The 13088-nt window shown below is 38.6% G+C and overlaps 1 protein-coding gene across 4 annotated transcripts in view; it reads left to right on the plus strand.

Moving 5' to 3' along the window:
* Positions 1-13088, plus strand: part of MLLT10 (MLLT10 histone lysine methyltransferase DOT1L cofactor) — a 133150-nt gene that overhangs the window by 87090 nt on the left and 32972 nt on the right. For all 4 annotated transcript variants that reach the window (XM_063127683.1, XM_063127677.1, XM_063127689.1 and 1 more), the window contains one exon: positions 8603-8781. In XM_063127683.1, coding sequence (XP_062983753.1) covers positions 8603-8781 — 179 coding nt within the window. The remainder of the gene's footprint in view (positions 1-8602; positions 8782-13088) is intronic.

Here is a 13088-nt window from a genome sequence, read left to right on the forward strand (position 1 = left end):
TAGACTGTTAAAATGCTGGGAGAATAAAAAGGTCTTCACCTGGCGTCTAAAAGCATATAATGTAGGTGCCAAGCGAACCTCCTTAGGGAGCTCATTCCACAGCCGGGGTGCCACAGCAGAGAAGGCCCTCCTCCTGGTAGCCACCTGCCTCACTTCCTTTGGCAGGGGCTTGCGAAGAAGGACCCCTCAGGATGACCTTAGGGTCCGGGGAGGTACATATGGGAGGAGGCATTCCTTCAGATAGCCTGGCCCCAAGCCATTTAGGGCTTTAAATGTTAATGCCAGCAGTTGACATTCCCTACTACCAACAGTGTATGAGTCCTCCACATGATCTCTAAGAACACCTCTACAAGTTCACTGAATCTATTAGGCAATACACCAACAGAATTGCTGTTCTGTCCCACTATTCTTAACACTTGGAACACTTAATTGATAAAGACAGATCTCTAGGTGGAACTTCTGGCAAGTAAAATGGAATTTACTTGCTAGAAGTAAACTCTTCTACCTTATCCTTTAGTCCATAACTGATGCTACAAATAAAACCCTGCTGGTAAAACTGGATTGCCATTCTCAGAATCAATGCCTGGAATTGGTAATAGGCTGGATGAAGGTGAATAAGCTCAGTTGTAATCCACACTCAATGGAACTATTGATGGTGTGTGGGCCAGTTGTCCTAGTAAGTGGTTTGCCTGTTCTGGAGGGGGCCACACACACCAATAAAAGCAGCATTTCAGACTTTATGTGCTCCATTATCCGGCTATATCTAGATACTCAGATGGCATCTGTGTCTAGGGCTATTCTTTCAGGTTCAGTTAATTTGCCACTCTATATGGGTCTGCCATTGAAAAGTGTTCAGTAGCTTTAACTGGTGCAAAAGGTGGCTGTTGACAGGGGCTAGAAACATATCACATGAATATTAAAATAACTTCACCTGTTGCCAGTTAGCTTTAAAGCACAATTCAGGATAGCCAATGGTGGGGGATGATGCATTCCAACAATATCTGGAGGACCACAAGTTGTGCAGCCCTGGCTTAGATGATCTAATAAACTGCCCCAAGTATCCCAGCCATTGGAAGTAAACTGGTGGTTACAAGGAACAGGGCTCTTCTCGTAATGGCATCCTTCTTTTGACCCAGGAAGATTCAGCAGGCTCTTTATTTCCTGGCATTTTGGTGCATGGTGAAAAACATATCTTTTCAGCAAGGCATTTGCAGTATGAACATTTTTATCTGCTGGATAGCTATGATGAATCTGTTCATTAATTTTTTTTAATGTATAAGGATTGACTTTATTGTTTTATGATTTTGTTTTTATTATAAGCTGCTTTGTGGATCTGGCAGACTAGAAGGTGGGGTACAAAACTAAAAGTTTAAATTTTTGTAGGGGTTTCCAAAGAAAATAAAAATTAAGATGCCTTCTTGGGATCAATCATTACTGAGCATCTGGAACCAATTTGCGACAGACCACATTCCGGGTAACTCATTTGCAAGATAGCAATCAGCATTTAACTTTAAAAAGTCTTTTAAAGTTGTCAAGAAAGAAAGAAAAAACAAACAAATATTGTTTAAGATGTATAAAAAGAAAATCAAGACTCTAAATTAAAAGGATTTTGGACGCTATATAATATCTCTTTCGCGATCCAAAACATCTTTAGAATCTATAGTTAAAATATTACCAATGTTTAGCATTTGTTTAGCAATGTTTAGTATGTAGTATCTTTACATATCCTTGTCTAAGTTATCTTTAGAATTTATAGTTTAAAATATTCATTACCAATAACTTAGCAAAGGATATGTAAAGAGAAAAAATACACCAAATTTCTTTAATTTTAGATTTGAAAGAAACATCTCAGTTGGTATTTTTGGATAATATTTCTATAAAAAAGAAGCAGAGAAAAAAGGATCTGAATCAATGGCATCAGAAGATTCTACTTTGGCTCTTACTTGAAAATTTTATGTCAGGAGACTTGCCAAAACATAGTATTGCATGCAGGCTAATGTGTGAATTATATTTCAGATGGCTACAAGGCATTTTTTTTAAGGGATACTGTAGTCTTCTAACAGACCAAGGCAAAAACTTTAGTGATTATGACCTAGTTCTCATGTAACAGTGGCAAATCATGGGTTAATTTGACCCACAGTTTGTGGAGGGACACACAGCCAACTGCAGGTTCTGGGGAAAAAATTCCAATTGGCCCTATTGGAGGTTTTGAGCAAGATGGGTGTTTAGGGGCTAATCCATAGTTTGTTTTTGGATTAACTGCTGAATTCAGCTCCTGAACAATCCATCAATCTGGGTTTGCATGTCACATTCACAACCTCTAATTAGGCTGATTCGATATTGTGATGGTTGCTGATGTCACAAACGACTGACATCATTTGGCCTACCATGATTTAAAGTATATGATGACAGTCATATTACATCTATGTATACAGATGTAAAAAGCTTTTAATAAACCAATTAAGAATAGAGTGATGATAGTAGGAAGCAAAATCTGATGCAACATATTAATGGATAAACTGTCATTTTAAGGCTTAAGGTCATCAAGAAGATGAGCATATTGATGAATGGAAAGCCAGTTGTATCTTCTATGAAAAACAAATCATGACATATACACAATGCCCAAAGATATTTTCTAATACTATCATTTCATTCACCAAGGGCAGAATCCAACGAGGTGCTGTGGAAGCAGCCTGCACTGACAGCGCAACAGCAATTTAGCGCTTCTGGAGATGGCAGGCCGGCAGATCTCACATAACGGATCTCTGCCAACCTGCCTTCTTCCAGAGATGAGCATTTCCACTAGTTCTGGGGCTTCCTTTAAGAAGCACTAAATCTCCCGCTAGCTGTGGGTCCCGCTTGCCCAATGGAATTGGCAAGTCCCACCATTAGTGGAAGGGAATCGGCGGGGTGGAAAAGAATCTGCAGGGGAGTGAGCAGCCTGATGGATTCTGCCCCATGTTAGCAACATGATTTAATGCACTTAGGATGCCTATAAAATACCAATATAATAGGGATAAAAATAAACTCCTTTTATAAGTTTAGCTACTATAAGTGTTCAGAGCAATAGCAGCAGAGAGATGCATTTTTGTTCAGTGAAACCTACATTCTAGACATATATTCTTTTGTGTGCATATTAAAACACAATTTTAACATGCAGTTCTTTTTTTCCTAACTCAAAAGCTATCTTGTGGTTTATGAATACTGTACATGGTGGTAAGATATATTAGAATATTCTCCACACGTTCATTTATCACAAAAGGTAGTCTTTTGTGCAAAATTCTGATTGAAGGTCTGTATGTTCTATTGATTGGATGAAATCCAAGGTTGTAGTGAGTCAATTGTTCAGTATCTCAGTGAAAACTTTGTAGATACCTGCAGGAGGTTGATAGGTCAATAGTTCCTCAAATTCCTTTTATTAGAGTTTTTGTGTGTAGCGAAAGGATAATAGTGTTATTCTACTACTAAGGCTCTTTTCTCTTTATTTTTGTGACTGGCATTCTTAGGTTCCATTCATAGCTGTGTCTACCTCAGGCTGCATTCCACTTTTGACCACGTATTATCTCTAAAATAGGTAAAAAGGTATTTAGTCTTCTCCAACATTCCTTGGTGCATGATGCAGTCAAAGGTAACACCCTAGTGCCATTCAGAGAGATCAAAGTCAAACTATTTTAATTTATTAGGCACTAGTTGCTGTATCTCTAGAATGTTCTGTATATTGGGCCTGTTCTTTTGTTTATATATGTATGGCCAGTGGGAAAAACGTGACAACTGATTGTTATATTTGTCCAGCTGGAGGTTGATAGAAAGTTAATACACTATCCAAAGATAAGCTCTTCAAATGTCTCATTGATTTCAGTGTGTGCGAGAGACGGGATAGATCAAAGCATGTGCTTTAAATCTATCACATTGACTTGATTTGCACATAATGCTAACCCATGGTTTACTTAACCCATGGTTTGTTCTCAATGGCCCTGTTCAGAAGACACATTAAACCACAGCTTAAGGCGAAAAACCGTATTCCCTGTGGTTAAAGCCATGGTTTAAGGTGTCTTCTGAACAGGGCCAATACCTAGGTTGTTTGTTTCCCTTCTCCTTTGCCCACTCCCTCCAGCTCTCCCAAAAGCCTTTGCAGTGCTGTAGTACTGGGTTGAAGAGCTGCTGTTTGACCACTCTTGTCTACCACATCTGTAGGCTGGTGGAACAACACATGGTTCTGGGTTCACATGTAACAACAACCCATAGTTTAAATAACCCAGAATTCACAGTCCAACAACAAACCAAGGGTTCTCTTTCTAGGTTGTTTGTGGTTAACAAACCATAATTTGTTAGTGCGCATCATGGCAGCCCAGAATTCAACAATCCATGGGTTAAATAAAACATGGGTTAGTGTTATGTATGAATCAGTTAATTGAAATGAATAGGACTCAAAAAACCTGGAGAGGCCTGCTTGGCTTACAGTGTGATCCCATGTATCTATTCAAAAGTAAGCTTCACTACATTAAATGGAATTTTCTCCCAAGTAAGTATGTATAGGATTGCAGCCTCAGTCACTGCTTGCCTTTCAGGAAGCAGCAACACCTTGACATTTTCAGCAGGCATTTTGACTTGGTAAAAAAATCTATGTATATTTCTGCTCCTCTAATAATTTTGTAATTTTGTACTTTTTGCTGTGGTATTATTTTGTTCTATTGTGTGTTTAACTATGTTCTTAATGTTAACTTCTGCCAACCTTGAGTGTGTTTCTAACAAAAGGTGGGACACAATTATTAAAAATGGTTTTACTTAACTTTGCCTAGATTGTTCTCTTACTAAGCAAGTTGTAAGAGATTTTTTCATTGTTATTTACAATTTCATACCAGGTTGTCAAAATATTTATTTTAGAAGCTGCTTGTTTTGAAGTTAATATCCTCTCTTGGGATCATTTATTTCGAGATACTCATCACACCAGGAACAGAGGAAGTGGGAGTAAGCCTAGGCTGCAATCTAGAGAGAAAGACAATGACATGGTTTGCACAATCACCACAACCCACCATGACAATGAGCTGTGGCACACACACAAGCACCACATTGCCTAGTCAACCCCCAGGCATGCCTTGTCATGTTGTCAGAACCTGGGCGCCATGGCTTGTTGGAGGGGGAAACAAACCTCCTGATAACTCATAGGCTGTTGCAGGATTACTGGGTTGTTTCCTCCTCCAATAAGCCATGCCTTCTGAATTCGGATGACACAGCAAACCATGACAAATCCTGCTGGGGTTGAATATTCAGAATGGCAGCCAGCACATGCCGCAACGCACCAAGGCTTAAATACGCCATGCTGGGCTGCAGTGATCATGTGAATTGACCCAATAAGCTAGAAGCAGAGTAGAGCAAGAGGTATGTTAGAGGATAGCAAGGTAGGAAAGCAAGTGAGACAAAGAGTGGAAAAGAACACTAGAGGTCAATTTAGATTTGGTTAGTGGAGCAGGGTACTCAGAGTACAGCAAAAGTAGATGGCTTGAAGGGAAGTAGTTGTATATTCCATTACGAAGTTGACTACAACTCCACCTACAAGCAAAGTGCCAATAACTGGAGGAAGGTATGAAAGGAATATGATAGAAAATCTTTTGAGCAGAAGATAGATCTCCAGATCTCTAGAGTCATTCAAGAGGCAGCTGAATAACCATCTGTCAGGGATGCTTTAAGGTGGATTCCTGCACTGAGCAGGAGGTTGGACTCGACGGCCTTATAGGCCCCTTCCAACTCTACTATTCTATGATTCTATGTTTTGGACTTCAACTTTCAGAAGGCCTTGCCAACATTGTCAGAAATGCTGGGTGTTGAAGTCCAGAACATCTGGAGATCAGCTTTCTGCCCACACATGTTTTAAATTATGTGTAACTTGCAGACTTATGAAAGGGACAAATGATTAAGTAGAAAATTGTGATGAGGGGCTGACTGAACTTCAGGCACTAACATAGGAGTGAAAAAAGAATCGCACTGTTCAAAGTTGTATATTTCCCCCATTTCTTTTGTGTTCATAGCTCAGACTGCCAGTTTAGAAGAACAGAACATTTTGAAGTGGTAACTGATAGCTATGTGCTACCTTCAGTAGCAGAGGCAGTAAACCTATGTACACCAGTTGCTGGGGAACATGAGTTAGAGGGTGCCTTTGCACACATGTCTTGCTTGTGGGTCTCCTGTCGACAACTGATTGACTACACTGTGTGAACAGAATGCTGGACTAGATGGACCATTGGTTTGATCCAACATGGCTCTTCTTATGTTCTTATCCTGGCCCCTCCAGTCTCCTCCCCTCCCCATCCACTGGAATGTCGCCTTTCCCCCCTCTCCGAGGTTGATTTTCCAACCTTGGAGAGGCAGCCAGTGCAGTTCTCTTTGTACTGGCTGCAAGAGGGCAGGAGTGGGATGGGGGCAGATCTCCAACTCCCCCTCCCAAGGTCGGAGTGCTGTCTCTGACCTCAAAATGATTTTATGAGCAATCCTATTGCCCCTGGGATGTTTGGGGGGGCCTTTCTGTGAATCCTGAATGAAGGATCCCTCATGCCAAAAATCTGGTTTCATCGTGAATCCTGAATAAGAAAGTAGCGTCATAGTATAGCTTTTCTAAACCCTGTGGACAGCTTCTGTGATGTAGCTTGAAAACCACATCTAAGAAGTTGATTCTAGTCTATGAAAACTCATTCCACAAAAATGCTATTAGTGTTTAAGCTGCCACAAAACTGTGTTTCTTGAAAGACTTCTAATTCTTCCTTCACATTTCCAATAAAACATCTTGGATAGGGTTTTGAAATAGGTATCTTACTGGCCAAAGTTCATACTTCCCCACCTTGTGAGTTTTGTACTCAGAGATGTAAGTGTTGTATAATAGTAAAGCTTATAATATTATATAGAGGTGGTAAGCCAGAATTTGTGGTAACTTTGTTTATTTGTTAACATTTCCCCTATTTACAGAATTCAGTTGTTTGACATTTGTTAGTTACCTAGACTTTGTATAAACTCTTAAGAAGCATAATCTCTCAGCGTGTAAAATTCTAATAATTACTTTTATTAAAAGTCTAGATATTTAACACAATACTTTTGACATTGCTTGAAACTGGAAGACACCAATATAAGCTTTAGCCTCAGGCATGCTGTATCTGCCTCTTATTGCATTATTTAACTGGTTAACCGGCAATTGGACATGGTGTGCTGCTATGACTAGCATCTTAGTCCTTAGCTGTACCCAAGACACTGCTCCTCCACCCCTCCTTCATTAGTCCTTCATTGGCTTTTCCCCTTGTAATTTGTTCGTCCTTCTGTTCACTATATATTTTTAATAAAGTGAAGCCTTCCCCAACCTGCGGCCTTCCAGATGTTTTGACTACAACTCCCAACATTCCTGTCTGCTGGCCAGAGCTGATGGGAGTTGCGGTTCAAAACATCTGAAGGGCACCAAGTTGGGAAAGGCTGATATAGTCGGTGAAGAACCTGCCATCCGTGCAAATAACTGTTCTTTTTGTCCACAGCAAGAATGAAGAATTGAAAGCCCATGTACTCTAATGAGCTTCCACCCTCATTCTGCATGCTCCAATCATGTAGCTTTCACCTTTGCCTGGACAGCACTGGCCTTTCAGTTGGTTGACACTCTTTTCCAAGGTCAACCTAGAGACCTCTCCATTGGCTTCTCCTTTTATGTAGGATACTTGATAGCCAAGTAAAAATGGCAAATTCCATGCTGTCTTACATCTGGCCAGATTTGCTCCTCAGGCAAGGTGCTGCCTAGGACAAAGCTAACCTGTAAAGCGCCACTTGTGATCTATTTCTCCATAAGAGGACAGTTCAGATCTCTCTCTCTCTTGCTTAGCACCATCCGCCAGCTCAATGCTTACACTGTCTTTGGCTTGATCATTGCTATTATTGCTCAAGCAAAAAGTTGTTGAGAGAAAGGGTCTGGACAGCAGCACTCTAACCCTGCAGGGACTTGTACCAGTGCAAAATGAGAGGATGCCCTCTGCAAGGCCCTGTGTGCTGGGAAAGTGCTTAAGAGGTTTCTTAGCCTGGGAAGTTAGACCTTCCTTCGGTAAGGTCCACAAGGACAGTGATGTCACGGTCAGTAGAGGGTTTGCCCTCCAAGCAACTAAACATCCCTTTGTTAGACTTTTGCTCAGCATTTTCCAGAATGGGCACTGGAAAGGCAGAAATATTTCAGAATGTTTACCAACCCTTTCTTCAAGGTAACTTTCCTTTCTAAAATGTATTTTATAATAGCTATTAAAAACTTTATAAAAATGTTGCTTTTTTATTATAGGAGGAATAAAAGCTAATCTGTGTGGGGTATAACTGTTATTCTGGTTAACAATGTATGACTAAGTATTCTTTAACCTAAACATATTTATCAGGTCATAGTTAAGTCCTCAAGCCAAAACAACCCACCATCACTCCACAAACATAAAACCAGTTTAAGCCTCTTATGCCTCTTTCATATGCCTTTAATGAGATGCTTAAAGTGATTATTTTATATAAAATGCAATACAAGATCTTACTTGGATCCAGCTTCCATAGTAACTAAATTAGTTAATGAATCTAGAAAGACACTTGTGTGTGTGCTTTTTTTCAGGCATTTATAGCAGTAATGAAGTAGCAGTGTCCTTTCCAAACGTTGTGTCTGGCTCAGGATCTAGCACTCCTGTTTCCAGTTCACATTTACCTCAGCAATCTTCTGGTCATGTGCAGCAAGTGGGAACTTTGTCTCCATCTTCTACACCTTCTGTAACTACAGCTGTCGCTACAACTCAGGTAGGTTGTTAAAATTATTGGTGCTGGCAAATATGGGTGTGGTAAATGGATCGTGTTGTCTTTTTTAATTCAGTATTTCAGTTACGAGATACAATTATTAAACTGTGTGAGATGGTAAATCGTTGCAGATTTTATATAGAAAGCTGGGTTTTTAAAAAAAACTTTAAATTTCTAAGGGCACAATCTTATGCATGTTTAGACAGAAAAAAGTCCTATATCTTCCAACATTCCCCACACAGCATTCTGGGAATTGTGGGACTTTCCCCCCCATCTAAACATGCATAGATTTCACCTTTAAGTCTCTCTTCCGATTGTTTCTAATTATTTTAGGTTTTGCACATAATTTTCACTTCATATCATGAATTTATATCTTGGCACAATGACATGTTTTCTATTATATGGTATCCCATTAAATCTTGTGCTGGCATTTGTCTTTCAACAAGTGCTTTACACGATCTCCATTGAATAGTAGTCAGTAATTTAGAACTCCACATTGGGTTTGGACTAACCAAGCATGTGCAATGATGATGTATATCAATTCTTGACTGAGATACGTAATCTGTTTTTATTTGTTGGCTGTATTGCTTTACGTTCTATTTTGTAAGTAAATTTGAAAACCAATGTAGCTACTGTGATGTTTTGGTCCTATCACTTGCCTTATGATAGTAATTGCTGTAATATAGTAGTATTTATTAGTCATACCAGCCAGTCATGGCAATATTTATTATTATTGGATGCAGTTATTATTATTGGATTTTTAAGGCGGTTTTAACAATGTATACTATGTTTTTAAATCAGTATTTTATGTATTTTATACTTACTGCTGTTCCCTGCCTCCAAAATGGAGAGGTGGGAAAGAAATAAAATTATTATTATTATTATTATTATTATTATTATATAAAGGCAAACTATATTTAATGAGCAGATGACTTGATACAGACCTACATTGTCTTCCCTCATATGATCCTGCTCAAGATCTTAACTTAGTTTCTGAGACCCTCCTTGTTGTTCTCCTGCCTGCCAAGGTGCAGCTGGAGAGGATGAGAGGCTTCTGTGCTGGCTTTTAAGCTGTCCCTTAAGAGATTGTTCTATTTTGATGTGTGTGTTTTGAGTTTCTAGTTGATGTGTTTGTATTGGCTGTTCCTGGTGTCTTTCATTGCTGTTGTGGATTCTTGCTTTTTCTAGAATGGTATCTCAGCTTGTTTTGGTGGTATTTTTTAATCCTGTGTGATGTCTTGGGAATGCCTTTGGCATGGAAAGAGTGATATCATTGTAGCTTTACACACTTTCACCCCCACTCTTGCTCAGATTCCTTCTTCCTTACATGGACAAACAACAGTTTGCTTTCAAACCATTCTGTCCAATTTCTGGTGCAGAATTATGGGTTGTATAAACTCTAGTTTGCATATTCATACATCTGGCAGACTATGCTTCTACCAAACCAAGATGTTAGGAATGGAATCTGAGCCCTCAAAGGAAGGAGAAAGGGAATAGCAAATTTGCAGACAATGGCTTGGTCATTACACTTGAACTGAGTGTTAAGAAGCTATTTTTCTTTGGTTGTGCAATAAAATAGTAATATTTGTTAGGGGTTGGAAACACACTTTAAGAGAAAGATCTATTCTTGATTATAAGTGTTTCCTTTTGTAGATTGGAGTTAATATAATAATTTATATTATTATATATTGCTTGCAAAGGTAGAAATCATACTTGAAAGCTTCTTTATATAACCACAGCTGGTGAAAACCCCTCTAATAGCAAAAAAGTTGTTTATCATCTCATTGTGCATTTTGGCAGCTGTGTGAGAAAAGGAGCAAAATGTTTGCTAGTTAAATGACGAAAAGAGAAAAAGATACTTACAAAAAATCTTGCAGTATTTTTTCTGTGGAGAGCAGCTACAATAATTAAGAGTAGCGTTCCCCAACGTGGTGCTCTCCAGATGTTTTAGACTTCAACTGCCATCAGACCCAGCCAACATGGCTAATGGTAAGGTATCCTGAGAGTTTCAATCCAACACATCTGGAGAGCATCAGGTTGGGGAAAGGTGATTTAGAGCATGTTTGATTAGAAGCAGTACTTTACTTGAAGACTTCCTTACCTGTAGTAATTTCACCTGTAGAGCCTGGATCTCATAAAGTGAAGACACTTGTTGATTTTGTTAAAGGGGAAGTATCTTTATCAGAGCAATAATTTTAGTGCTGATTTGGATGAAAAGCTTCTTACGTTCTCACACAATAGCTGTTCTAGCTGTAGTTTTACGTTTAAAGCATCCCCAAAATGCAGTCTTTAAAAACAACTGTTTAGACATTTTTAAAAAATCTACTAGAACAGCTGTCATGATCAAATATAAGAAGCTTTTACCCAAATTCAACACTAAGGGTACAGTCCTATGCATGTTTAGACAGAGTTATAGGGCTTTTTTCTGTCTAAACATACATAGGTTGCACCCTAAAAGGATTAATCTAGTAAGGACGCTTCTCAGTGAAATGATGATTGTATAAGTGACTTCCTTCATTAGTTTCAGGCTTTACAGGTGAAATAAATACAGATATATGAGGATCTTTCCACTAATTTTGGTAACTGCTGTAGTCACTGACATAAAGCAGTACAAGATTTTTTTAGTACTTTAGATTGAAGTTTTATTTCTGTCCTTCTCAACAAACTAAGGTGATAAAATGTAGTGTAACTTTGTTTTGTTATTAGCTTAGTCTTCACTTAGAACTGTGGTTATATGCTAAGGTTTCAATCATGTGGTTACCACCTTTGTAAGCAGTTACATGTACCCTTTACAGTTGTTGCCTAGATCTGTTTTTTATTGGTTTGTTGGTAAATATATATCATGTAATATATGTATATGATGTAATATTTGTAACTAATATTATTCTAATTATTTACAAAGAGATTTATGGGCTCTTAATCTTATTACTCCAAAGAAAGAAGATGATAACAGATGAGTTAGAATGATTCTTGCTTTGTTTTTTTAATGTTCCTGAAACAGTGGAAGCCGTACAGTTTATAAAAGTGCAGTCATACTGATGTCTACTCAGAAGTAAGCTCCATTGAGTTCAATAGGGTTTAATCCCAAATAAATGTGTATAGGATTGTAGCCTAAATTATGAATGTTCTTTAAATCTTTATGTTTATTGATTCAGTTTGTCAATCAGTCTATATTTCACTGGTTACTGTTATATCACTTCTTCAAAGAGTCCTAGAAAAAGGGTATACACACTGCTGTGTATACATACTCCCATATTGCATCTTATGTTTTGGGAGGATGAGTACCAGTTCGTGGCCTAGTGGCCACACCCCTTCTTTCTACACTTTAGTGCTACCCTTTCTGTGTTTAATCAGAATTTGTAAGATTATTAGTTAATGTTACCTTCATGTTTGTTTGTTTGATAAAGGAGATTTCTATTGTCTAAAAATGCCTTGACACTCTTTATAGGCTGCATATTTTCTATCTCCATGTTTAACCCATATGCTCTACATTTTTTATCTCTTTTGTGTAGGCTTATTTGGGGGAGCTCTTCCCTGATCCCTTGAGGAGTGGGTGGGTCAAAGAAACATTATAAATTAATGGAGGTATAGCTCATCTCCCGACAGATTTGGAGGGGAAAGGCCAACTTTCTTCTTGTTTAGAAAAACGTTAAAAGTAGCTAATATTTTCTGTGTGTGAATGGTATAGTTCTGGTTATATAAGGACTGACATTTGGGGAATTGAGTTTGGTATTAGTAGATGTGCACACTGATATTTACCAGAAGCTTTTTCCTACAATTTTAGCTTGCATTATAAATATGTGTAATAAGGGGTGTGTGTGTAGAACCACAAATAAAGTGAACTGCCATAGCAGTGTGTTCGATTGGTTGTTGTTTTTTACTTCAGTAGTGCAGGAAGTGTGCCTTACTGCCCCCTCTTTCCAATACTGATCTATTTATATCATCATTTCTCTTTTTCCTAAGTCACACTAAGCCACAGTGAGTTGTTATCATAGGTGGTTGAAGAGTGGCTTAGCATGATGTCTGGAGTGGTTTTTTTTGGGGGGGGGTTGGGTTTTTTTTTTTTTTTTGCAAACAAGCCACCCAGAGAACTATGGCTTGTAGTAGGATTGTTTAGGCTGGCTTTTTTATGTTTGAATCCAGTAGGGCAATTGTGCCTTGTTGAGAACAGCTAGAGAGCCAGTTGGCAAGAGCAGCAAAAAAACCCCACCCTTCTGCACTTCGTGTGATCTCACTAGTGCTGCTGTCACTTTCTCTCTTCACTTATTTATTTATTTATTCCATTTATATATCGCCCCATAGCCGAAGCT

This window comes from Elgaria multicarinata, chromosome 1 (genome assembly GCF_023053635.1).
Source record: "Elgaria multicarinata webbii isolate HBS135686 ecotype San Diego chromosome 1, rElgMul1.1.pri, whole genome shotgun sequence".
NCBI lineage: Eukaryota > Metazoa > Chordata > Lepidosauria > Squamata > Anguidae > Elgaria > Elgaria multicarinata.